The following is a 25,923-nucleotide window of genomic DNA, read 5'->3' on the forward strand; positions in this document are numbered from 1 at the left end:
GTGTCTCATTGAGTCAATATTTTAATGACTTCACCTGTAAAAATCAGCATTTTAAAACAATTCCAAATTTATTCATATACTTAGAAAAATCTGCTTCAGAATAGCTTTTTCCAAAGCTTTCTCCCTCAGTATTATTAGGCACACATATTTTTTTGCAAAAATTTCAAGGCAAAATATTACATGAAAAGGGAATTTAGGTTGATGATATAAAAAAGATAATTTAGGGATTAGAAAGTAAAATCTTTGAATGTAATAATTCCCTACTAAGTATTATAAACCCAGAAAAAACAACTTAAGTTTCACTGAAGTGACATACTACCATTTTAAGGCCCCTGATAACCTGACATGTTTTTTTTTTAAATGCTACAAAGAAAACGAATGAATTTGCTGCATCTTTCAAAACCACAGTCTTCTAACCTAGCATTCTAAGTATTACTATGACAATGTTACAGTCACCTCGTTATTACACCAGACTTATAATTTCTTTCAAACTATGCTCAAAAATCTTCAAAAATCCTGGGTAGTATTAAACAGAAACCAACAAAAGGGAATAAATGGCCACCTACAACAAGAGGGAAGTCTACTAACACAGTTCACATTCTGAAATATTTTGTTTTTTATTGATAGAAACTGATTAAATCACATTCAATCTTGGACTGTAAAACATGAATCCCATCTGGAAGCCATTTCTAAAAAAGAGCAGCAGAATCTCTGTTATTGTCATTGTTCAGAAAATAACTGTGCAGATATTGTCAATCTATCACTCATTAACCAAAATATTGTCCTTCCTTATTTTCTTTAAAGATTTTTGAGTAACTCTTTCTTTGCCAGACACCCATGCACACCCTTGCACACCTCTGCCCCTTGCATGAAGTCCCATTTGAAAAATGTCCTTTCCTGTTTCTTAATTTCTAGGCCCAAGAGGGTGTATTGCACAATGTCTAAGCCTGACAAATCCTCACTGCAAATAATCTGTCATTTTTTGAAGCAGTAATTACTCAGTAAACAAGATATAAGTAGGGGAACACAACACAGAAACTGGAGACTGGGTGAAAAAGCAGTATCCTTTTCTTCCTAAAGATGAGGTTTTAAACATTTTTTTCCATAGAATCTTGCTTAAAGAAAAGACATTAACAATTCATCATGTCCTCTGCTGCATTTTGCATTCCCATGTACATCACCTCTTGAGCTGAAACCCTGCCTTTCCACAAAGCAAACTCCCCAGTTAAAAAAACCCCATACACACACAAAAACCAAAACACAACAACTAACAACAACAGATTACCAGCAATTAAGATGCAGAAAAATGCTTGTTAAGAACTCCAGGCACCTAAATGGTGCTTTTGTACTGATACAAAATGAAATAAAAGCATTGTCACACCCTTTAGATCAAAACAGTAGGACTTCAGGAATTTCCATGAATGAAAAATATACATAAATTTTGCAAGAAAGGCAAGCTAATCAACAATAAAAGTAAATTGATGAATATTATATTGTTTTCTGCTGATTTTCAGCCTGTCTGACAAACTGCCCATGAAGGTGATCAGCTAAACTGCTGTTTAACAGGAGGACTAGCTGGTATGATTGACGTTTTTCATTTTGCATAAGCCTCTACAATTTTTTTTACAATGGATGTTATTGTTCTGCTTCAACAGTAATAATTTACACCCTCTTCTATAATAATGTGAGGAAAAATATACATGAAAAATTGCTTGCACATTCTGGCTGCAACTTTTAGATTGTAAAAAAATTTCCACTTGCCTTACTCTCCGTGTTAACAAATTCTTCATATTCCCCATTTCTTTGTGCCAGTAAGAAATGATCTCATCTTTTGTTACTGGCAAACATCTCACCTACTGTTTTATAAAATATCTTTTACATTCAAAATGTAAAAATAACAGAGAAAAAACATTACTACATAAATGTACTACTACTACTAGTTTGCAGAATTAGCCAAACATGGTGCAAATGCCATCTCTGGGTGGATGCAGTTCCTGAGTCAACTGTTTTTGAGAACACATTGCAGCTTTATTGCCTGTAATTTTTTTTTTTTTTTTGCACACTGATTTTGGGGCACCAAGAGAGTGCTTTCATATTTCTTTAAGTGATTACTTAACATTTTAGCTTTCAGGCAAAATTTTCTTCCAAGACATCCATTTATACTCTCGTGCTAGGTAAATGATGGAGTACCTAAGTATTTACTTTTCAGTGATAACTGATATAAGAAAGCAAGATTCCTTGTCATCCAGCAAGAAATGCCTGAATGTAACTAAGGGAATAAGCCAGAGCTCAAATACCAATGCAGTAAAGCAAATGTCTTGCTACAGCTGATACATGTCTGAAAACATGCAAAAAACTACAGAGCACAGAGACTACAAGCACGAACAAAAATTGTTCATGTCAATTCATTATGTTCAAGACCACAACCCTCTATGAAATATGTTTCAAATTTAATATTAGATTCAAAAACTTCTTTGTAAAAGGGGAAGAGGATGGGGACCAAAACATAGAGACCACATGCTATAAATATTTCTTTTGTTTAAAAGTGTAATTTTATTTTATGAGGGCAAACTGCAATATTATATGCTCAAATCCTGCAGAAAGCTGCAAACTCATCAGCTGAAAATAAAAGTAATGGATTAAAAATTGGTTGATTTATTCAATTACAAGGTGACAACAATCCCCAAACATGAAAACCAAATGTAATCCTAGAATGTAGTAGTTGAGGAGCCTCCAAAAGAGATGAAGACTATTAATCCCATTGTAATGGAACTTGGTGAAAGGATCTTCAGAAACAGCGTTGAATCTATTTTATAAAAAAAGCTCAGACTGCACCACAGGGCAACAGGGGATACTAAGATTGTAAAAGAAATTAAGAACTTGCAGTCTGAGTCTAGAGGAACTGAAGTGGTTTAGCCAAACAAAGTTAAATCTAGGAGAAAATATTCTAACTCAGAAAATGAGTGTAAAATCTGTGGAGGAAAAGTAGATGTTGAAAATAAGGTAAAGAACCAACATTTGTACAAGAAAAAATACACAAAAACTTGCCATACAAATTGAGGTTATAAATTAAATCAGATGGTTTCTAGGCTTCAGAAGAGTTAGAGCAATCTTCCAGAAGAAATGCTATGCTACAAACTCAGCATTTGCCAGCCACAAAGAAAAAAGTGGGAAACTCTTGAGCATTCACAGGCATTGCTTGTAATACCAGATCCCAGCAGCATTCCTCACTGCTGGCTTGCAGAATCTGCTCTGCTTTTTCATTTTCTGACTTACCTGTTCCCACAGGAAGTTCCACTGCAAGCTAAACCTGAGCTAGTTACCAAAGCTCCTTTTATGGCCAGTGGAGAAGCACAGCCTTTGAGGGCACACCATCCCATTTATCTCTGCCATTGAAATATCTTTTCTTCTTGCAGTTCAGTGGAAGAGAGTGATCTCATTTAGGAATTCTATTTCTTACTCCACCGACTTCTTGCTTAAAATACTCAGCTCTGTGTGAAAACTCACTGTCTTCACTCCCCACCACCCATGACTTTTATTCCCTTTCACATTTTGTTTCTTGCACCTTCTGCCCTCAAAATCAATTTTTAAAGAGTCATTGCTACAGTAAAATGAAGAGATTTAATCCCTTCTGGAAATGCATTCATACATAGTATTCATACATACACAGGAAAGAAATTGCATTAAGTGTTTAACCAGGCTTTCAACTAAAAAAATTCTCTTTCAGTTTAATCTAATAAAATTAGTAATTTTCTATCTTCTCTAAGTTAAACAAGTAAAGCAAAAAAAGCCAATGCTATTCTTAAACTATTACTCTGCAGACTGCATGTACTTATACATAGCTACTGCTTGAAAGTTTTGGTAAGTAAAATCTATATGGACAATCATCTCCATGCAAAAAAAGTGTATATTATTAAATAGTATATTATACTGTTATTCTTTGAGATATACCCCACATACATCCCATGACCTTCCTCACTATTAGAGGTTTCTTACCCTGCTGATTTCTCAGTTGGTAAAATAACTCCTGTCTATGTTTGTTCTGTGGCGTTGGAAGCTGTGTGCTTCTGCTGGAATGTCCTCAAAAGGATTATTTTCCTGTGCCTTCAGAAGGACACATCCACTGCAGTGCTGACAGAGCTTCCTAGCTTCAGTCAGCGTACAGCAGGTAGCCATTCCTTCCTTAGTCAAATCTAAATCAAATTTTCATCATCTGATAAGGATTTTGATGGAGACAAATAGCAGAACTACAGAGGTAACAAACAGCAGAACTGCAGAGGTAATTTACAAGTGGGAAGTCAGACAATATAATTCTTTTTGGCTCAGTGGTACAAAAGAAGAGACAATGCATGATGAGTTCAGTAGGAGCTTTGTAACAAAAATTTATCCAAAGCGATGGCTCATTCAACAACATATGGACTTACGACAGAATTTGGGGAATAATGTAGATTTCCATTCTGTGTTTGGGGCTGTCGATTTGTGCATGTACAGTGCTGTGTTGTCCTCAGTATGTGAAAGGAGTTTATTCACTAGCACTGCCCATACCTATTTCTTTCACTTCCTTCAACAAACATGAATTATACATTACATTTCCTTTAACAATAAGCGTTTCAAGCACGATCTGTCACACTGCCTCAAGAACTAGAAGTGGTCAATCTTAACCTTTATTAATTAAAGCTGTTTCCCTGTAACCGCTGACCGCCAGGGAAAGGTTTCAGCTGTACTGGCTAAAATTCAAGCTAAAAACCGTTGGGTGCTCTTCCTTTGGCCTCTGGTGCAAGGTAACTCTAATTACTGCATTATTTAACTCTACACCGAGGGCACACAGCCCGCCTGACGAGTTCAAATGTCGCTCCCCTTCCCTTCGGACGAGGAATTCCGCCCGGGGCCGCGGCTGCTCCCGCTGTCCCGGTAACGCCGGCCCGTCCCCACGGCAACGCCACCGGCCATGGTGGGGCGAGGCGCGGCCGGCCCGGGCCGAGGTGAGGGCCGGACATGGGGCGGGCTGCGTGCGACCCCCGGGCTCTGCTGTGTCCCTGCTCCGCGCCCTGGGCTCCCGGCTCCCTCCCGTTCCCAGCCCTGACCCTGCCCCGCGCTGCCAACACGGCCGAGGCCGCCCCGGGCCCGCCGCGCTCGGCCTGCCCCGGCTGGGCGGGCAGGGCTGGCCCTCTGTGTCCGCCATTCGGGGACAGCGTCGGGGACCATGGGGCCGTGTCTGTCCGCCTGCACTGGGGGCTTTGAACAGGGGGATCCTTTTCCTCCAGCCTCGGGGGGCCATGGGGCCGTGCCTGTCCCCCTGCACTGGGGGCTTTGAACAGGGGGATCCTTTCCCTCCAGCCTCGGGGGGCCATGGGGCCGTGCGGGTCCCCCTGCACTGGGGGCTTTGAATAGGAGGATCGTTTTGCTACAGCCTCAATAGAGGCCTCCTGCTGTCGGCTGCCGGAATTTCTAATGGTAGCGGGAAATAATCAGTGTTTGCACCTGATTTCCCCATTTCTTTAAAATTTGCAAGTTGTCTTCATAAGGTCGCCCTTCCCCTCCTCAGGGATTTAAATGAGTTAAAAGAATTTGTTCGTTCCTAGGTAGGTTTATTTCAAATCCTAGCAGCCACAGCGTATTTGACCGTTTGAGAGCTCGGTTAGTGACAGGGTCTCTTTGCCAAGGTGGGCTCAGGTGACACTGCTAGCACTGATTAGTCTTTAAATAAAAGTTCTTCAACCATTGCTGTTTAAAGGTCCTGTGGGTACCTGTGTGGATGTCTCTCCAGTGCCTCATTGCTCTTGTTCTGAGGCGCTGTATTATTATGTGGGGCTAGTAGAGCTTGCTTTGGTCATTTTATAAATGATCAGGAGTTTCTTCTTCTTTCAGAAGAAACTTTTTAGAAATTACTGGTCTCTTTTCTCCTTCTTTTCATTTTGGCTCCCTTCTTCCTCTTGGATGGGTTTTGTTTAGACCATTACATGTGTTAAGTAGTGACCAGAGCTCTTACATTCATTTTGAAGAGAGACTGGATCTGTCAGGCATAACTCCACAAACTGATTTCCTAAGAGTTGAAAAATCCAGGGAAATTTTGACTTGGCACATTTTTAACGCATGAAACTCATGAAGCTCAGGCAGCCATGTCGTTATTTTCTGTGCCTTTTAAACATCTGCCATACTGCACACGAAGCTCATATTTACTTGATTGTTTCCCATAAACCATAAATTCTTTTCAGTGGAACTACCCGGGGTACAATTAACTGATGGTTATTGCCTGCAAAATCCTGTGTAAGGTCTTGATCATCTGTTGGGGTCCATGGAGATGATCCATGCATCTTTAAGAAGCATTTTTGAAGTTTGGTCAACTTTGCTGAGCATGAGACTTCTTTATCTAATTCATTACGATATGACCTTGGTGCTCTTTTGCCCTATTTTATGATGCACATTAAATTACCTGTGTAAGGCATAACTATTAACAATTTTAAATGTATTCTTTTTTTAAGGGTCAGCTAAAGTGTAAAGATATTGACTATGAAAGAAAAAGTGATCTGTATAAAGACATAGTCACATTTTTAAGGGGTGATCGCCTAGATTTGTAGAAAATATGGCCAGACAGGTATTTATTTACTATTACTTGGTGTCCTTTGTGCAAATGTACATTGGTAAGAACTACATTGTAAACCTGGCTGAACATTTATGTTTTTTATCAAAGATAAATCTATGATTAAATGAAGAATTTTGAAGACTGGAATGCTTTTTTAAGTTTCAATTTTAAAAAAATATGTTTCTTTTGTAAACAGCAAGTAGTGCACCATTTCATGTGTTGCTCTATCATACTTTTTGATGGGGTTTGATCCAACATGTGAGGTCAGCTTCTAGTTTTGCATGAAATGTTTTGTCTGTCTTCTGGTCTTGTTCTTTATGGAGCAGTGGAAATGTTAAAGCAGGAAAATGTGATATTTGTATGGAAAAGGTCAGCTTTTTATTACAGTATTTTTCTGTGACGAAAACCACTTAATTTTTTATTTTCATTCTTCCTAACCCAAACATAAATAATTGCCCAACTTTCTTATGAGAACTGCCTGATTTAAATATCAGAGCTGAGAGTTAAGTTAAGCTTACACACTTTATCTTGATTCAGACACTGTCAAATGCAAGTGGTTTGGTTTTTATTTAGAGCTCTGTATTAGCTAGAATCACACAGTACCAGTACAATTTTAGTTGTTTCCTTGTTCCTGATAAAACTAATTTTTTTTAGATTTCTAGTGTGGTTTTAACAGATTACTTGGAGGTAAAATTCCTCACAGGCCAAAACCTGTCAAGAGTTTCGTTGTGGTTATTTACATGCAATTTTAATTATTGAAAGAAGGAAGAAATTAACAGTGAAATTTCCTTATCCTCTAGTTCTGATTTTCTGGGATTTAGGGCTGATACTTATTTTTTTAAGATACAGATATTAGACAATTTTGAAAGAACAGAGCATTCCAAGTAATACACATATACACATTAGCTTACATTAACAATATTGGAATCAGAATTGTGAGTTGTTCTCTTTGAAAATGTATTAAGTTCCAAAATCTTTATTTATCTCATAGGCAAGTATTGCTTTAATGTTATGCCTACACATTGGTTTACACTTCATAAATAGGACAACATATGAATGTTTTGAGACATTGGTTTAATTTATTTGCAGTGATTTGGCTTAATTTGATGATCATGAAAGGCAAAATGTGGTAACATTTTACTGTTTTGTCAGATGTAATCCTAAATGTTAATATAGAATTATGTTACTATTGATGATAACATGACTTTATTTACTACTTTTCTGCCCTTATGAATATATTGTAACTTTTTAAGTTGCACTTAATAAGTCACACTTGTTAAATTAGAGCAAATAAACAGAACTTACCTTGTTTTTCCTTCAATTTTCATGTAAATCATACACTCGTTCTCTGGCTGTGTAAATAAGTTTATGCAGAAGAGTATACATTTTACCTTTCTTATTTTGGAATTTCTTATCATCTTGCCTTGCTGAAGAGTTGGTGTAGTACATTCTGCTTTCTATGACTGGAATTTAAACAAGTTAATATCATAGAGCTGCAGAACATTTATACCTGTGGGAAAACCTTCTCTGCTCTAGAACTGAAATGCAGAGAAAAGCTGTATTTCTAAGTTTAACTAAATGAAGTAAAATATGAGTGGAAATAGTTTTGATTTATTTTCTGAGGAGAGGAGAGCTTCAAAAAGCTCATTACATACACATATATTGCAAAACCAATTAACTTTTATAATATCTGCCTGGCCTTGTTTAAGCTAACGTTCAGAATTGCTGTGTTGGCATATAGTGCTGTAGCAAACATGCTTTTTAAAGTATGCTTAACTGATCAAGCTACAGCACCAATTCCCCTGTGATTTATCTCGTTTATCATGTGCTAAATTGTCTTGTCTGGAGTACATTTTCAGAATGAGAGCATTAGCATGAGTTAGTTTGGAATTAGACACTTGAGTTGGCAAGGCTTCAACAGCCGATTCTCATCAGGGACCAGTGGAAAACAGAGCCTGCTGTGACAGTCTCCTTCAACTGCCTTGAATCAGGCACACAAAGGAATGTCTTCACCTATCTGGGACTGACAGCTGCAATAACAACAATAATAATAATAAGTAACGATCATATTCTGACTTTCCTGTAAAAATTGAGTGTGTTCCAATAGAGAGTGAGAGTTGACAAGAGTCCTTTCTGTTCTGTATGTTATTGATTAGCCATGGTGCTAGACACTGACAGCTGAAGGATTGGTAGGTGACACTCAGCTCCATTCGTGTATGTGACTTGTTCAACGCTGTTTTGTCCTGAGAGACAGAAGATGAAAAAAATGAAATGGAATGTGTTTATATTAATTCTAAGCTATATCAAATTAAATTACTTGGAACTGAAGTCTAGCAGTTTATGATAGTCTATTTTCAGTTTTATGTTCATTACTTTTTTTGTGGGAATTTTTTGTAAATCCTTTATGCAGGGAAATAGTTTTAATGTAAGTGTTCCATTGAAAGCAGAAGGCTGACTTTGCATGTCTAAATCTTAAAACTCATTTGGATCTAGATTCTATAAAAGTGCTTATGTTACAGATTTTTGACATATTAAAAATCAAACAACACCAAATATTGAAAGATTTTCCTGAAATTCTAAATTTTTCAACTTGATTTACATAAAAAATCCTCAATTTGCATATGATAACTGCTACTTTTCTAATTAATGTTTTGTTCTTTTAAGGACAATATAATTTTGTGTTTAGAATCTTATTCTGTGTTTAATGCATGCAGTTTTTAAGCACAGAGTCCTAGAATTTTGCTTATAACTTAGTGGTTTAATATTCATTATTCATATAGCAATATGAGTGAAAAAACATGTCTCCTTTTACTAGGAATCCAGTATGTCTAAAGAACCAGCACACAAGAAGAATCAGCATGTGGAAAGTGCTGAGATTTCTGGCCAATCACAGAGCCTTCATAATCTTACAGAAAAGACTGAATGTGAGAAAGGGAAAACTTGTTCAACAGGACCCACTGACCAGAGGTCAAAACCACATATGAAGTGGAAGAGCAGTGGGATTTCTGCTTCCCAAAGGTAAGTAATTTTCTTTAAAATTGAATTTGCCTTTAGAGCTATCTAAACTGTGCTAATGATGGGGATGCATGTTACAGGTTTCCATTATTGTCTTAACTTAGGAGGAATAAAACAAAGCCTACTACATGTTAATTACCAAGGAGAGAGTTTGGACTACCAAAGAGAATTCTCAGGTTTTTTCTGTCATGTGACAACTTTGATGTTGTGACATCATTTCCACAGCAAGGCAGGGAAGGAACTTGCAGTCATCTGCAGTACTGGTTCTCCAAGACTGTGATATCATCATATTTTTTGGTGTAAAATGCCTTTTAAGCAAGACTGATTAGAAAACCTGATCTAAACCACACTTTCTGAGCGAGGTGAAAGAGGTTCTGGGTGGAAAATCAGAATGACTCTTGTTACTGCCACTTGATTTTGTATTATATGAGCTATTTCTCTAGCTCTGCTTAGCAATGATATTCACTGATGAGATTATCTCAAAGTTTGAACACTCAAAAGAGAGTATACATATATTGTATATTGTTGGATTTGTCTTCTGAAGATAGTCCTCTGTTTTGATTTCATGTTTCCTGATTTTGTGTAAGTGAAGGAAGAAGAAGATCTGCCTTTCAGATGTCATCCTACAAAGCCTTTCAATGTCATCCTACAAAAAATAGTCTCTTTCTCAAGTCTACCAATTTAATAAGTTGCAAGAAACATTTTGAGATGTTGGATGTGACTTATGGTTATCAATTAGAAAGAAATTGGCTTTCCAAATCAAGAGCTAACCTTTTCCCACAGTTACTGATGAAGTCTTAATGTAGTGAAATTGACTGCAATCATAAGTAATATTCTCTTTTTTTTCTTGTGACTGTGATAAAGTGACTAGCTCAGGCTCAAAAAGACATTTTGCTTTCACAACATTGTTATTTTGGGACAAAAAAAAGGACCAGAGATTGTGGCCAGTTAAAAGTAGGAGTGTTTTGGAATATGAGGAAAGTAATATATGCTGTATTCAGCATGATCAAAGCTGTGGAACATCTAAGTGTGTGGAAGAATTAGGCAGACCAAACTGCCTGGAAATAAGATGACTAGAGGAGGAGAAGAAGAAAGATACAGAAACTCATGTCTGGGGATGGTAAATAGGAAACAGATAGTCACTGTCTGTTCTAGGACAAAAATAAGGGCATCAAATTAAAATGAGCCAGTGAGATTGTTCAGAACAAAGGGAGAGATGCCTTCATATGCCACATCGCCAAGCACTCACATTCTTTGCCAGAATATAGTAAATTCATTTGTTTGTGTGAGTTCAAGAATCAACCAGAGACATTTATTCTATTCATCCATTCAAAACTGCTAATGCATGGACAATCAGGAGTTTTCTGAATCACACTATGCTGAAGAATATTCTGGAAAAAAATAATTTCTGTGTTCTTTTTTTTTTTTTTTTTTTAAATAAACCCAAATCCAGTAGTGACAAGGTTCGAAAAAAATACTCTGAAGGAGAAGGGAAAAGTAGAACTGGATCTCTGACTGCAAAAAAGAAAGCCAGTGGCAAATCTAAATCAGTTAAAATTCAAGAAACTTCAAAATGGTATGGATGAGTTATTTTTCCTTCCTCAATTTTTTAATTTTTATTTTCCCTATGTACAGTAATTATCACTATACTTACCATTTGGTAATATTAGTTGAATTTTTCTAGTTATTAGGCTGTGTTGTCATACCTGTTTGAAATATGCTTGTCCATATCATAGTTTATAACTATTTGAAATTGGTGATTCTGTTTATTTGTTTTTAGTAAAGCATCAATCAGCCTTGAGGATAGTGAAAGTTCCTCAGAGACTGATGAGGATGAACACCCTGTACGTCGTCAGGAAGGAGGCAGCGATTTGTCAGCAGAATACTGGGGAATTCAAAAACTTGCAAAATATGTAAAAGTGAGTAAGCATTGATAAATTGTATAAAAACTAAAAATAGTTACATTTGAGGAGACCAGACCAGTTCCTTATCCTTTCCTCTTTCATTATACTTTAGTATAGCCCTGTGGTGTAGTATTTTCAAATCCTGGAACTGTGGACTTTCCTATCATGCACTTTTTAATCTGCTGTTTTTGGCTTATATAGCCCTTTAGATTAAACCATCTGTTCAGTGTTATTTAAAACGTAAGATGGCATAATCTCTTTATTAATTATTGGGTTTCTGTTTTGCTTTTTGTACGAAACTTTCCAAGAGATTTCTTTATGTGGATAATAACTTTCAAGAGTTTTTATTAAAACTGAATAGTTGCCTAAAGTCTTTCATCAACTGTGATTAATGCATGTCTGAAATAATTCTAACATGGTCTTGTGTCTGGATAGATGCTTTAGTGGACAGGAAAATGTATGATAAACAGGCATCTTCTAAAACAAACCAAGAAAACGTTTTTACACAGACTTGTTGAAAATCTTTTGGAACCTATAAATATAGATAGTTAGAATTCTGAATATGTCTGAAACAGATCAAAACCCCAACAACCCTGTACTATTCTGGAAAACTCTAATTATGTTTTTCCCTCAGGAGAAGTTCCTTTACAAGTTCATACTGGAATTTATGTTCTGTTAAGTTGCTAATAAAAGCACTGGCTTATTTATTTTTTTGAGTGCAACTACAGAGAATGCACATCCGACAGATGAAATAATGGTGTTGGCTTTTGGTGCACCAGAAAGGGCAAGTCATATGAGGAGCAGCTGAGGGAGCTGGGCTTGTTCAGCCTGGAGAGAAGGAGGCTCAGGGGTGAGCTCATCACTCCTTCCAACTGGTTGAAAGGAGGTTGTAGCCAGGTGGGGGTCAGCCTCTTCTCCCAGGTGACCAGAGATGGGACAAGAGGACATGGCCTCAAGTTGTGCCAGGGGAGGTTCAGGCTGGACATCGGGAATAGTTTTTCACTGAAAAGATGGTTAAGCATTGGAACAGGCTGCCCAGGGAAGTTACCACAACAGTGGAGTCACCATCTGGGGAAGTGTTCAAGGAATGACTGGATGTGGCCTTGGTACTGTGGTTTAGTTGACGTGGCAGTGCTCAGTCAAAGGTTGGACTTGATGGTCCTGAAGATCTTTTCCAACCTTTATGATTGTATGATTGATTCTACAATTAATTACTTGTGAGGAATAAGCAAAGTTTTGGCTCCTCACAGTCCTTTTAAGTACTGTAGAAGAGTAACTCAGTCTTTTAAAATGTATTCAGAGTACTCACACTGCTTGTTTTCAGTTCATGTCTGGGGGGCCTTGCTGGTGGACCTGGCAAAGGGACACAGACAAACATGGATAACACAGGCCCATCTACATTTATTTTTTCTAGGTTGGACCTCTGTATTTTTGTCATTTTGGCTATGGCAAAATAACCCTTTGCAAATGTAACTTTGAGCATGTAACTTGCTCAGCTCTTCCTAATACTGAACACAGCATGTTCACATTTTGTATTATAGAATTCTTCCTACTCATGTGTAATTGCAGTTCAACAGGATGCTTTCAAACCTTTCAGTTTGTTAATAGCTTACTTCTCTCTGTGTTATGAAGCAACTCTGTACTTTTCAGAGAGCTCAGAGAAACAAGCATGCTACTTTTTAGTAAAGACCCAAGGTCCTCCTGGAGGAGATACTCGAAATTCATTATTGTTGATGCATTCCTACTAATCTTTTAATTGGCCCATTTATGTACTACCCACTTTACTGACAAAGATCTTCTCTCCTGATTAATTAATTTTCAAAGTCCCTTTCCTCTCTCGATCCTTCATATAGTTGGGTTTAGATTTTAGTATTGAACTTAAATCAGTATTGAAATTCATATCTACATTTGCATAAAACCATTCTGAAAGAAGAGTGAGAATGACAAATAGGAAAGCATGTTTTTCATGCACCTCTGTTTCAGAAATTGACTTTATTTTGTTCCAGTTGTCATCAAACAAAATTACATAATGGTTTAGAACTAGGAAATGACAGGGCAGCATTTTTGATCAGACAGTGAGTACTCATTAAGAAGTTTATAATATAAACTTCAATAATATGAAAAAGTTTTGTTGTGAAAATTCAAATATATACTTCTTTACATATTCATGCACACCTGAGTCTTCCTATAGTTCTTTAAGTTAGATATAAATTAAACTAAGTATTTGAAGATAAAACAGTTCTGTGAAAATAGTTCCATGTTCATTCTTAGCTGCATAAAGCAAGAACTCCCTAGTGTCAGATAAAGCTGAAAAGAGATGCCTCAGTGCCATACCACAGACAGTGGTTGAAATGTTTTATTGATGGAGTGCTACTCTAGCTTGCACATGGAATTCATTTTAATTCAAGTATAAATACTGCACCTCTGGCCAGACTTGGGAGATTTTTTGGCATTCTTGTTGTTCATGTGGGCAAGTGTTCATGCAACGTAAGAGAAAATAAATTTATGACTGTGTTATTTAAGTATCTACAAGCATATTTATATAGAAGCACAAATTTCAAAGGGCTTGTGTTGTTTGCCCATCTGAAAAAATTAATAAAATGCCTTAAAGAATATTTGGTCAATATACCAAGAAAATGCAATAATTTGTAGATGCAATGATTTTTCTAATGTCTGTTTAAGTTAGTGGGAATCACAATTCAGCAAGACTCTATAAAAGATCAATTTGCAAACAAGAAACTCCCATAAAACCTGAAAACCTAGTTTTTCTGTATTGTTAGATTGTCATTAAATGTTAAAAAGATGGTTGCTGTTTGTATAAAGCAAACTTGCAAGATCCTGTGAGTTGTGCCTGTAGGCTCTGTACTTGTATTCCTCTTCATGGAGAGAAAATTCCAGTGCTGAGGAAATTCCCTTCTGACTTTTTGCCCTTCTCCACTCCCTTTCCTTTCTGGGAAAGAGTATCCACGTTGGAATTGTTCCTCTGGGAAGCAGCTGCTTCTGTGGTCTGGCTCCTTGTCCTACCTTCAGGCTTCCCAGAGCTATGCAGCAGGAGCTGGAGCATGTGTGTTCCTGCCATGCCTCCCCATTGACTTAGCAATGAGCAGCAAAATAGATCAGTGAGCTTGGGATGTCCTTGTGTTAGACATCCTTTGGGGCCAGAGTAGATAAAATGGGAATGAGGTGCTCTGTAGGTGTTTGTAACAGTGAGATTCACCCAGCCTACTTCAGATTTGACATTATTTATTAAATTGGCACTTCTGAAGACTTGGATTTCTAGATGAAGGACTATATTTCACATCTGAAAAATTTTAGGAGTAGGACGAAGGGGTCATCTTTTTCAATTATCCTTTTTCTAGAAATGGAGAACATCAGGTAGAAATGCAGAGTCTTTGTGGCAGATCTGGGGCTGTTCACTGGAAAAAAAAAAGGGTGAGAGCTGGGCTGTGTGCTGTCCACAGTTGAGCATTGACTATTGCCAGTTTTATGGTAAAACTGAGATGTTAATGGGTGAATTGGGCTGGTGACTGTGCCAGGAATAATGCCAATATCCAGAATAAATATTAAATTCCTTAAGCCCTTGTGCTGTTTGACTTTGGTTCCCTGTAAGGGCATGATTCAGATGTACACCTATGCCAGGATGAGGATGAATAGAGTTCTGCAGGACCACGTCAGTTACAGAATTCATCCTTCATTTTCTTATGTGGAAAGTCATTCTACTCTTGGCTATATTTCAGGATTAGGCTAGTGAAACCAGTCAAATCTCACACTTCATGTAATATATCCTTTAATTTGATATCTGTTTGGAATTAATCCAGTGCAAAAGACCTCATTCCCAGAACAGCATTGTGTTTCTTTTCTACTTTGGAATCATAGATGGACAAATCTGCTGTCTCTCCCTGGCTGTTTGTGCCCTGTGCCAGGCCCAGGAGCTGGAGAAAGGCTGTGGCACTTCACTGGAGCCAGGGAGGATGTCCCCTGAGAGTGGCATTGAGCTGCAGCTCCCAGGTGCCCATGTGCACATGAGAATTGTGTAGTTTAGCAGCTGATGTATACAGCAACTCTTTTATGAGAACCAGTTATAAATTTATGGCACTTGTGAAGCCATTGATGTGGCTTGTAGATTTTTCTCAAAATTTACAGCAATAGAGGACAGACAGTATTTTTGAACTGCATCATGAAAAAGTATAGCTCTCTTTAAGTTATAATGGTACTGGAAACATTCCATATTATTAAGATTATACTAGTGCTCATTATAAAAATTTGAATCAGTTTCATGAGCCACGTATTAAGAAGTCAATTGCATTTTGGGATTAGCAGAAAAGTAATTCTACTTTATTCTAATGTGCAGGACCTCAGAATAAGACATGAACATCCCACCCTAAGGAATACAATGGATCTTCAAATACTAATTGTTTAAAGTGAAAAGTCTAAAATCTCTGTTTATGGATGTTTCCACAGTCTTGAAATGTGACCCTGTGTGTGTGATGGATACAAATGTTAGGATCTAATGCAGAAGTCCCTACTCTGTGTAGGACATATACTGCACATCAAAGCTTTTTCTACAATCTGTGGACAAGAGTGAAATGTTTTTTCTTTATAATATCTTATTGGCAAGACTTACATGAGATTGTTTTAGCTAGTAAATACATAATAAACACATGTAAGTGCATGTAAAATATTTTTGTACATGTAGTAACTTTGTGTAAGGCCCTTTTTCAGGACTGACCACTTTGACCAACTCACCTTATTAGTAAAATGTCCAACAACAAATCTTTTCCTTCTTTATGAAAGTATAGGTGGGGTAATCTGAAGGAGGTTTTCAACTGGATGGAAAGGTAAAGATGAAAAATAAACTTTGCTTTAGTCTGGCTAAGACTTATTTTTCAGAAGATACGAAAGGTATGTGACATAATCATGTGCCACCTGCTAGTGTTTCATGGCACATGTTTGGTCAGCCCTGGCAAACCTATCAGCCTTCATATCACTCTCCTCTACTGTTCATGAATATCTCTTGCTCCCATCTTCCAGTATTAGCCAAGATTTTATCTTAAAATTCAGTAAAGAATGTGATTACTGGGAAAAAAAAGGAAATAAAAATATGTGAAAAATTCAATTTATAGTTAAGATATGTGTTTCCTAACGACCTTGATAGTGCTGATCATGAAAAAGAAATAGTTTTATGATAACTTTACTAGGTAGGAAATATTTGGCAAATGGTGAACTCTCAGATTATTATTATAATTGGCAACTTTGAAGCATTGGAATAACTCCCTGTTCAAAATACCATGCAATCATTCTTCATCCCAAGAGACATATAAAATTCATAACCACCAGTTGAATTTTGACCATTAACACTGATACCAACTCGGATGAATTTCTGTGTAGTGAAGGTTTAATTAATGTTTACAGGGTCACACATTCCTTAGAGTTTCATAGCTGATGAGATGAAAGTCAATCTAGAAAAAAAAAAAAGTAAACAGAATTCAGTAAAAAAGGAGAAAGAAGAAATAGTAGATGAAAAATAATGGACTGAGGAAAAGAATGTAAAGTAACTTAAGTGATTCTCCTCTTTCTACAGGGTTGTAGTCTTTGATGAAAACAGGTAATGAAATTAATGAGCTATGGCTTTGACACCATAACTGTAATACCTCTAAAATAGTAGTAAATTGCCACAATTGTCTCAATCTGACTTCTGATTTATATTCATGAAGTAGATAATGAAATTGTTATGTTTCCTAATAATTAGGATGTGATTGTGTCTGAAAGGTAGCGAGAGTTTTAAGTAGTGAAAACAACATTCTGTGTTGTTTCTAAGTGTCCCACATTGCTCTGGACTCAGTCAAATAACAGCTCACTCCACACTGTTATTCCAGAAGCACGCCTGTGCTTCAGCCGTGTCTTCACCCATATTTGTTTTTCCTATGCTCTCACTAAGCCCCGTTTCTAAGTTTGTTTTATTTCTCCAGAGAACACCTGTCTCTTAGGTTTTCATAAACTATTGCTATAATTTTGTTTTCCTTGCAAAATTATTTTTGGCTAGTTTCAAATGACACTGCCTCTTCTGTCTGTTCAGTGCTTATGAAGCTTCCACAGCGTGCAGGCTCTCCAGCAGCCTGCAGAGGCAGAAGTCCTTCCTAGTTGAACCTCATTAACTTTTCTCCTCAGATTCACATCCACTGGTTTCCTAAGTTACCTGGATACCTAATTAAAATGGTAGTAATAGCATTAATGCTTTTATCCTCTTCCTGAGCCAAGTACTAGACAGTCAGAATTGCTTAGGCAGGTCTGACACTGTCACACAAGATCAGAAGCACATGTGTGAAATGGACAGCAAATGTCTCATCTCCAAGTCTCCAGTCAGGGTTTACAGTGTTATATTACTGTTAACAGTAGTGCTGTTTGTGTAGGGTTTTTTCTTTTAAAAATTTATTACTAGACCCTTTTCCCTTTCTCATTCAATTCTGTTTGCTTCTAATTTCTACATGTTCTTTTAAAACACGTATATACTTTATTTTCCTCAGATTAGGTGTTCTTACAAAATTGTCCATGTGGATCTGGGGAAGAAATACACTCCTAAACTGAAAATTTCACAATGGAGTAGAAGATAAACTTGCACTGTTAAGATATTATATATTATCTTGGCCAGGTTTTCTGTGGTTTTGGGGTCACCATTTCACTTCTTTCCAAGTTTGAGGTTTAAGAAGTTACTAGGAAAATATTCTGTTATTCCCAGTCCAAGGAAGTAAAAGTTCATATGTTTGCACATGAACTGTTAGACTTTTGCCTCCTCCTCCAATTTCTGTGAATCAGAAAAGGAAAGCTAACAGAATGGGTACATGTCTTGGAAGAGTTTTCAAGAGGGAATCAATGCTTGCCTAACAAAACTTGCTGGTTCACACAGAAAATAATAGACATCCTTTTGTTTGGAAACTCATTTCTTTTCAGTTTCATAAAATATGACAATTTAAACTCACTGTAGGGGGGTCATGACATATATGTCACTTCTAGCACTGTGTAGGGTGAGGGTCAAGGTATCAATCTGCAACTAAAACAGTGCAGCTTCTGTGCATTGTTGTAGTCCAGTGTGAATGTTTTGAAATGTTGTGATGCCTGTGATTTTCCACTGGCTTTACTTATATTAATCTGTATGGTTTACATACTGCCAGGCTGGAGCTAAAGAATGCCAGAAGATTCAGGAAGTGGGTCAGGGAATTATTCCATAACTCAGTTATACTTGTCTATAAGTCATGTCTTAACAAGTTGCAGCTTGTATGTTTTATAAACTAAGATGAAAAATTGGAACTAGTATTTAAACCATGACAAAACTCAGTGTGCTTAGAGATTGACTAGCATAGAAAAAATTGCCTTGCTCTGGCATATTATGTATTTTATACATACTGAGTACTGCAGTACTCAGTCTTTTGTTAAGCTTTATCAAAATTTATTTAGATGTTAAAGTACTTTCTAGCAGAAAATTACAAAATTTTCTCTGTGATTTAAGAGAGTAAAGTTCAACAGAAAATAAAGTCACAAACTTTTAAACTGAGAATTCTGTTTCATACTTTAATCTTTGTTTTGAAATTTTTGTTTTATAAAAATGACAATACAGCTTTAGGTTTGGATTCCAACTAAACATTTTTTTTTTCCCTTGGAGGTTTTTTGTTCCATTAATGAATTTTAATTTTAAAAGTCTGGTGTAATATTAATTTGACCAACTATTTTGGGCTATCACATTATGCTATTTTGTTTGTTCAGTATTTTTAAAACATATATTGACTTGGCACGTTTGGTCTTAATTTTGTCCAGTATATTGTAATTGCCATTCAGATTATATATAGTCATAATCAAAACTGGGATATTACACAGGAGAATGACAAAATTTCCTAAAAGCAGCAATTTTTTCCCTGTTATTCAGCCATAGGCTTGTTACCACAGACATGCACAGTTAGCCACCTATCCAGGATTTACTTAATACAATAGAGAAAATACACTTTTACTCTGGCAAAATAAATTTCAGCCATTGGTCTAAACAGTAAAAAAACCTCATCTTTGACATTTCCATGCAGAGTAAAATATTTCACTTTCTGGTAGCATTCAGTCATGGTCACTCTAAATCCTAAGCCAGATTAAATAAATGAATAATACACTCTTCAAATAGGTACTGTATTTATGGAGATATTTGTGAGCCAAAAACTGTACAATTTTCATTTTAATTTCGCTTTCGGTTGGGAAACTGCACTGTAACTTGATTGTAATGTTTCTGTATTTCCATTCACATATTTTCATTTTGCTACAAATTCGGCAACACATTTGGAATAATATTCTTTATAATCCTGTTCATACTTTTATTAGTTGTACTTCTGTAATGGCTTTAGGTTTCAGTTGAAAGGGTTAACTTTAGAGTAAATTTTGTATCTTTCTTTCCTAGACTGCTGAACTGACATCATCAGTTCAAAAATGGAAGTTTTGTATTGACTAGGAATGGTTTAATTGGGATTGGACATCTGCTATTGAAACTTAAGCCTGTGTATTTTATTATCTATTCTCTGTATCTATGATCATAGTATCCATTATGGGTTAATAATTTTTTGAAGAAAATCAGTAAATACCAAAACGTTTCTTATTTATGAAATTTCATGATAGTAAATAACAGACAATAGGACTTGAGCAAAATGTAGGAAGTCATTGACTCCACCTGCTTGCCTCCAAAACAGCACCAATTCTTTGTGGGTCTTCTGGACAAATATTTCTCTGGCTTTTCTTTCCTGTCATGGAGATTTCATGCTGTAAGCAATGTATTCAAGAAATCAAATATTCTTACTAATAAAGTTGGTTTTGTTGAGTTTTTTTTTTTCCTTTTTTTTTTTTTTTTTAACCAAGCATAGATCAACCCTGATGCTCTTAAACCCCATTATTCCTCATCTGGACCTGGAGAAGAGAGGTCAGATTGGCATTGAAGGTGTTCTTTAAACTACCTTCCTATTGTCTTCTTTAGAATAAACAGTTCCAGTTCCTTCAATTTTTTTTTGTAGAGATTGTAATTTTGAGATTTTGACATCCTCTGGTCTTTATCAACTTTCCCTGTATTTTTTCTGAACTAGAATACCTATAATGAATGTAGTACTTAAATTGAGCAGTGCCAATCCAAAGAAAAAGTAGTTCTTGTATCTTACAGGTTACAAATCTGGTTATAATTTTCTCTGTAAAGTTTGCTTTTTTTGTTTGGCGATGCTGTGATATTGACAGATAATATCAGCATTGTGTTCTATTGCTAACAAAAGATTTCTTCCTACAGTTCTGCAGACTAATCATGGCATCAGCCAGTTCTCTCAGTACCACAGAGCAGAGTCCATTGAGCTTATCTAGTGTAAAACATCTGTTACCTAAGCACTTACTGACTAGTTATGTCCTCAGCATAGCCAGAGTGTTCACTATGCTGTCAGAGACATTAAGTAGCCATTAGCAGAATTTAGTAAAGGTTAATGCATAAAAAAGACCCCTTACTCCTTTTGCTTTTTTGGTTCCATTTGTTGAAAAGTTGCCATTGACTAGCAGGGTTTTCCTCTTGATTATTACAGAAGTCAAACAAAATGATTGTTTGAACGAGTGTATTCCTTGGTAACTGTACTTTGGGTTGTGTCTGTATTTGCTTGTGTTTTTCTTTTATTTTCGTTCTTTTTTGATCTTGTCAGTAGTTCTGTAATTCTCGGTTTTTCTCACTTGTTAGCTTGAGTATTGTAAGAGAGACATCACACATTCAGTGCAAGAAGATGTTTTACTGACAGTGTAACAGTGATACTGGTTTATTTTCTTGGATATATGTGTTATACTGATATATAGGAAGAAAGACACATTTTAAAATGTCTGTGTTTAATTTCAAGCCTTAAAATTGACTGTTGATCTGCCAGTAGAATCTATTTTGCTTCCAACATATCAGATTTCAAATGGTATAACAACATGATGCAGATTTTATGTCAACTTAATGGAGAGGTAACTATTTCCATGCATGTTAAAATCTATGCTGTAACTACTACAAGACTTACTGTAATGATAACTTCAAGAAACAAAAAATAATTGTTGAAACCATCAGCAGTATTTCTTATTTTGTAGAATTGATGCTTCAGCACATATGAAAAATATTTTATTGTGGTTTTACATTAAAAACACTTAAAGTGGTGTGTTCATTTTTAAAGCTGAAAAAATAAAATGCATATATATATAATATACGGTTGTATTTTTTATTCATTATAAGAAAATTAAAAAATGTTTATTTTTTAAAAACTTGGTCCATACTAACTATCATATGCCAACCATTATACATGTAAGATAAGGGAATTATGGACTACTATGTTATGTATAAATGCAGTTTCACTGTAGGAGAAGCAGTCCTCACAAGGAGAGATATCACTTTTCAGGTTAGCAATGTACTTCTTACAGTTATTAAAATAATAAAAAGACAAGTTTTTTTTAAAACTCCTGTTGCAAATTTTTTATCAGACAAAGCAAAGTAAATATCAAAGTCTAATCTGTTAAAAGGCCACAGATTTCATAAAAGGACAGCTCTTTGTTTTTCTGAGCTGCAGAATATTCTCTGTAGTTTTATAATCATGTTGTAGGGATTTTAAAAAATATAATTAAGAATTTTATAAGTGTGGATAGACTGATTTCTCTAGGAAAACATTTGAGAATTTGTTACATTATTTTATACTCTAGGGCATTTTTTCAGTGTAGTTTAAAATATGTTAATAAAGGAAGACATTTCATTCTGCTGAAGTCAGGATGATAAATATAATTAAAAATATAATATAAAAAAATTGGGGGCATCTTTGTCATGGACACTGTTTAAAAATTACCTTTGTATTTAACCACTTTTGTGGGGAAATTTTCTGGTATCTGTTGTAAAAAGAAATGTAGGTAAAAATTATGAAGAACTATGAATATATACTTCATTGATCAGCAGAAGTGTTTTGTCTGATGTAAGCTACTGGTCTGATACTTTATGAAGTAGTTCTCTCAGTTTCTTTTTGGATGTATTTTTTCACTTGTGATTCTTTACTATATTTATAACAACTTGAAGAACGTGTTAAATTTAAATTCCCTTTGTACTGTGTCTGTCCTACTGTTTCTGTTTACATTTAAGAAATACGCTTCAGAAGTTCTGGTTTTGTTAGATCTACCTGGTTTATATTACTCAGTTTTGTAATATTCTGTGTTTCATTATAATGTCCACAATTCAGCAGAACATTTTCCTCAAGGAAGGGTTGACCAAAAATCCTTTCCAGATTCAAAACTCTCATTTAAAAGAGATGGGCTTGGGCAGCAGAGCTCAGATCTGGATGGGAGCCAGAGCTTCCCTGGAATGCAGGAGGTGGATGCTGCACTTTGATTTACTAGGTACTCTAAGTTGTAACTTCCACGTTAGTACCAGCTGGCAATGTTCACTCCAGCTTCTGCTGCAGCTATAGCTCAGCTCTCCTAACTTCCATGCAGGTTGGTTCAGCCTTGATTTTATTGACAGTAAACCTGTATTAGAGGTTTAAAAGAATCCACTGTCATATGGCTTAACTTCCTGCGTTGTGTTCTTTGATTTTTTTCTTTAAGTTTAGTTGCAGTGACTGAAATAAAGCTTATCTTATCTTATTCAATAGAGCTTGAATGGTTAGAAAAGCATTCAATCTGGTCTATTCACAGCAAGCCATGTTAATAGTTTTCCACCTGAGCTATTCACTCATTTGAATCTTTATGCCATTTACAGACTTTATCAATAATTCCATTTCTTACTGTGTTTGTGTTATTGAACACTATAAAGTCAAAATATCTAACATGTTTCTTCTTTAGTAGTAGTTTTACTAGCACAACTAGAAGTGATTGGGTTTTATATTAAATGCATTTTACATAGTTTTTAATTATTTGCTTTATTTTAGGGTGGTGATCCAACAGCCACTCTAATTGCACTGTGCTCAATGAGGGATTTCAATCTGTCTGAAGAAACCTGTCAGCTGGCCATCAAAGACACTGGATGTCTTGAAGTGTTAATTAATTTACTTGATACTGAAGAAATTAAATGTCAGGTAATGAGCTTTGTCAAACAGAGCAATGAATATGCCTTTTTTATTAGAATATTTATTGAGTTTCAAAGTTACAGAGTGTAAAGAAAGTTTATTTTTCATTTCTGTATTTTCTTGTTTTCTTCAGATTTTTAGGAAAGATATCTATGTCTTTAACTTTCAGTTTCCTTCTTTTCTCCTGATTAAATATAAAGGAAAAAATTAACTAACCCATCATTTTAAATAATGTTAATGTTTTTATATACCTAAATAATGTTTAACTTCTGTCGTTTTCCATTATTTAGATTGGTTCATTAAAAATCCTGAAGGAAATTAGTCAAAATATATTGATCAGACATGCAATTGCAGATCTTGGAGGCTTAGAGATCATGGTGAAAATACTGGACTCTACAGATACTGATCTAAAATGTTTAGCAGCTGAAACAATTGCCAATGTTGCTAGATTTAAACGAGCACGAAAGACAGTAAGGAAACATGGAGGAATCAAGAAATTGGTAAGCAGACATTAAAATTTGTATCCTTGTCATATGCATATTTTTGTTGAAAAAATAGATCGTATGTTGTAAACATGATCAAAGCATGATAATGTAATTATGTTTATCATAATTAGAAAGCAGCATGATATCAAATTTCCTGTAGATATTAGGAAATTTTTTTTTTTTTTTTTTTTAGGTTGAGCTGTTGGAATCCATTTCGGTGGCATCATCATACCAAGTCAAAGACACTGAAACAGTTCGCTGTGCAGCCTTGGCACTCTGGAGCTGCAGCAAAAGCATCAAAAACAAGAAAGCAATCCGTAAAGCTGATGGCATTCCATTACTAGCTAGATGGCTCAAATGCTCACATGAAAACATCTTAATCCCAATAGTGGGGACACTACAGGAATGTGCCTCAGAGGTGAGTAAACACAAACAACTAAGTTATTTCTAAACATTAAAGAAATTTGACAATAAAAGGAAATACTACATTCTACAGTCACTTAGGTCAGTTATCCCATCAGGAAGTAGATGCTTTATGTAATCAAAGTGGTTTTGAGAAGATCACAGCTTGGATTGAAGTAAAAAACATGTATTTTTATTTAAAAGGCTAGGAGTAATACATGCAAGAAATGAAATGAAAGCCTTAATCACTTTCTTTTTTTTCTTATTTTTTTCATCATAATTTACAGATTTGGCAGCCTAAGGTGCTGTGTTCTGGTTAAGCAATGCATTTAAATTCTTCAAAACTAACCTGCAGATGTGGCCAAGAAAGATCTAAGGCAGTGCAGGGCAGAATGGTTTACAGTGTCCTTGTGTATTGGGTCTGATCCATTGCAAATAGAAGAAAGGAATATATGTGATTTTTCCACAGATTTCTGTGGCACATTTTGCAAATTTGAGTATATTCAGTTTTTAAATTTGAATACAAATATTTTTTACCATAGCCATGTAAGGAAATACACTAGTGGGACAGTTCTGTTTAATATCTTTGTGAATGACCTGGTGGAGGGGTTTGTGGGTACCCTCAACACACTACTGAGTGTGCAGGCACACCAAGGGTAGAAGTGTCAATCTACTGGAGGGCAGGAAGGCTCTGCAGAGGGCTCTGGACAGGCTGGATCCATGGAGTGAGGCCAGTGCTATGAGGTTCAACAAGGCCAAGTGACAGGTCCTGCACTTGGGTCACAGCAACCCCTGCAGTGCTACAGGCTGGGGAAGGAGTGGCTGAAAACTGCCTGGTAGGACAAGACCTGGAGGGCTGAACATGAGCCAGGGTGTGCCCGGGTGGACAAGAAGGCCAATGGCATCCTGGCCTGTGTCAGCAATAATGTGGCCAGCAGGAGCAGGGCAGTGAGCATCCTGCTGTGCTAGGCACTGTGCAAACCCTGTGTTCTGGGTCCCTCAGTTCAGGAAGAACATTGAGGTGCTGGAGGGTGTCCAGAGAAGGGCAATGGAGTTGGGGAAGGGTGTGGAGCACAAGGCTGGTGAGGAGCAGCTGAGGGAGCTGGGGGAGTTTAGCCTGAAGAGAAGGAGGCTCAGAGGGGACCTGAAAGAAAGTTGGAGCCAAGTGGGGTTGTTCTCTTCTCCCAGGTAACAAGCAATAGGATCAGAGGAAATTGCCTGGGGTTGAATCAGAGGAGGTTTAGATTGAATATTAGGAAAAATTTCTTCACCAAAGCAGTTGTCAAGCACTGCCTAGGAACATACTGCCCAGGGGAATGGTTGAGTCACCATCCCTGGTGTTACTTAAGAGATGTGCAGATGTGGCACTTAGGGATGCAGTTTAGTGGTGGACTTGGCAGTGCTGGGATAATGGTTGGACTCAATGATCTTAAAGGTCTTTTCCAACCTAAAGGATTCTATTTGTTTAT

The 25,923-nt window shown here is 36.3% G+C and overlaps 1 protein-coding gene across 2 annotated transcripts in view; it reads left to right on the forward strand.

Annotated features, from left to right (window-relative positions):
• The first annotated feature begins 4,915 nt into the window (after positions 1–4,915).
• ODAD2 (outer dynein arm docking complex subunit 2) overlaps positions 4,916–25,923 on the forward strand; it is a 69,389-nt gene continuing 48,381 nt past the window's right edge. Inside the window, exons 1-7 of one of the 2 annotated variants that reach the window (XM_058030080.1) lie at positions 4,916–4,982; positions 9,399–9,601; positions 11,052–11,174; positions 11,379–11,517; positions 23,430–23,576; positions 23,858–24,067; positions 24,246–24,470. In XM_058030080.1, the coding sequence (XP_057886063.1) occupies positions 9,408–9,601; positions 11,052–11,174; positions 11,379–11,517; positions 23,430–23,576; positions 23,858–24,067; positions 24,246–24,470 (1,038 nt within the window). In that variant the 5' untranslated portion in view covers positions 4,916–4,982; positions 9,399–9,407. The remainder of the gene's footprint in view (positions 4,983–9,398; positions 9,602–11,051; positions 11,175–11,378; positions 11,518–23,429; positions 23,577–23,857; positions 24,068–24,245; positions 24,471–25,923) is intronic. The other variant, XM_058030091.1, reaches the window with a different exon arrangement.

Source organism: Melospiza georgiana, chromosome 1, assembly GCF_028018845.1.
Source record: "Melospiza georgiana isolate bMelGeo1 chromosome 1, bMelGeo1.pri, whole genome shotgun sequence".
Lineage (NCBI taxonomy): Eukaryota > Metazoa > Chordata > Aves > Passeriformes > Passerellidae > Melospiza > Melospiza georgiana.